At 73.7% G+C, this 1,518-nt stretch overlaps 1 protein-coding gene across 1 annotated transcript in view; it reads left to right on the top strand.

Annotated features, from left to right (window-relative positions):
- Positions 1-523: 523 nt before the first annotated feature.
- The window catches only part of AHRR (aryl-hydrocarbon receptor repressor), a 15,125-nt gene continuing 14,130 nt past the window's right edge, over positions 524-1,518 (top strand). The window contains exons 1-2 of the mRNA XM_012734902.1: positions 524-584; positions 644-747. Of these exons, the coding sequence (XP_012590356.1) occupies positions 524-584; positions 644-747 (165 nt within the window). The remainder of the gene's footprint in view (positions 585-643; positions 748-1,518) is intronic.

Raw genomic sequence — 1,518 nt, forward strand, 5'->3', positions numbered from 1 at the left:
GCCTCTGGCCTCCCAGAGAGGATTTTGCTTCTGACCTGGCCCATGGGCCACCTGAGCAGTTAGGCCTGGGCGGGTGCTGGGCTGGTGGCCTGAAGCTCGCCGAGTCAGCGGCGGCACCTGTGACCCTGGGGGGAGGGAGGCGCTGGGAGAGCCAGCCAGGGCTGGCCACCGCCAGGAAGGGGCTCCCGGCCAGCCCCAGCGGCCGGAGTGCCCGCCTCAGTGCCCCTTCCAGCACCCGGGCCCCCAGACACCAGGCGGGGCACGTTGAGCAGGTCTTCTTCAGCAGGGGCAGGTGAGACCGGCTTGGGGTGCATGGGGCCGGGCTGTCCTAGGGTGCTGGGCCACAGGGGTGGGTCTGGGGACACCGGTGCCAACCGCGAGACCAAAGGGCGGCTCTGGCTAGGCTGGCCTTCCCTCGAAAGGCAGGCAGCGAGTTGGGGTACACCTGTGCTGGGTGTCTTCTGGGTGTCCGAGGTCAGCGGGCTGCGGGGCTTCAGGCGGGGGCCGGGTCTGCTGCGCCCCGATGTCTGGGCCCATGCCGGGGCCGCCCTGCCCGCTGCACTGGCCAGGCATCTCGGTGTGCTGTGGGGAGGGCGGCAGGCCCCGGCCCAGGGGCGCTGAGCCCGGTGCTCTGTCCTGACAGCTGTGCAGGCATCCTGCCGGAGGCCAGAGGCCAGCGCCCCCTCGCCGGGAGACAGGCATCCCCAAGCTGGGCGCCCCGTGCCGGAGGGGAGGCTGCTGCTGGAGGTGAGACCCCGGGTCTGGCCGGAGGGCGGGGTGGTGCCAGTGGGGGGCCCCGGGGGGGCGGGTGGCCCAGAGCAGGCCGGGGTCCTGCTTGGGTCACAGCAGCCTTTCACACTGTGCCGCGTCCTGCCCCTCACGCCCGCAGCCCCCCATGACCCCTGCAGCCCTCCCAGCCCGCAGAGCCCCCAGGGCCCTCCAGGGCCCCACAGGCCTCCATGGCCCCAGGCCTCCTGGCTGTCTGCCCCCCGGGGCATGGTGTCTCCTGCGGGTTACCGAGCTCACAGGTCAGGGACCCTCTGTGAGGACGGGGCCTGTGGGCACTGGGCCGGGGGGGGGCTCCGTTCCCAGGGCGCCCGTGGGCGGGGGACCGGGAGCGTGTCCGTGGCCGTCCCCAGGCTGCCTGTCCTGCGTGGTGTGGGTCTTTGTTCTGCCCCCATCTTCAGGGGCGTCCTGCTGCCTGGTGTCCGGGCGCCGTCCGAGGCGAGCATGGCTCTGGCCTGGCAGTGCCCAGGGATCCGGCCGCGCCCGTGCACCCGGACTGGGGCGCCCTGGGACAGACTCACGGGGCTTCTCAACCCAAGCAGAGCATGCGCCCCGCAGCCCAGGGGGCGCCAGGCCCTGCGGCCCGTGCGTGGGCGCTGACCCTCACGCGGCCTCCCGTGTCTGCCTCCCTGCTATCTTCCCTCCCTGTCCCGAGAGCCGCTGGCCCTCGGCCGGATGCCGGACGGTGTCCGGGGCCCAGCCCTGGCCGGCCTGGCCCTCGCGGAGGCTGCC

The sequence above is a fragment of the Condylura cristata genome, unplaced genomic scaffold (genome assembly GCF_000260355.1).
Source record: "Condylura cristata isolate star-nosed mole 26May11 unplaced genomic scaffold, ConCri1.0 scaffold00091, whole genome shotgun sequence".
NCBI lineage: Eukaryota > Metazoa > Chordata > Mammalia > Eulipotyphla > Talpidae > Condylura > Condylura cristata.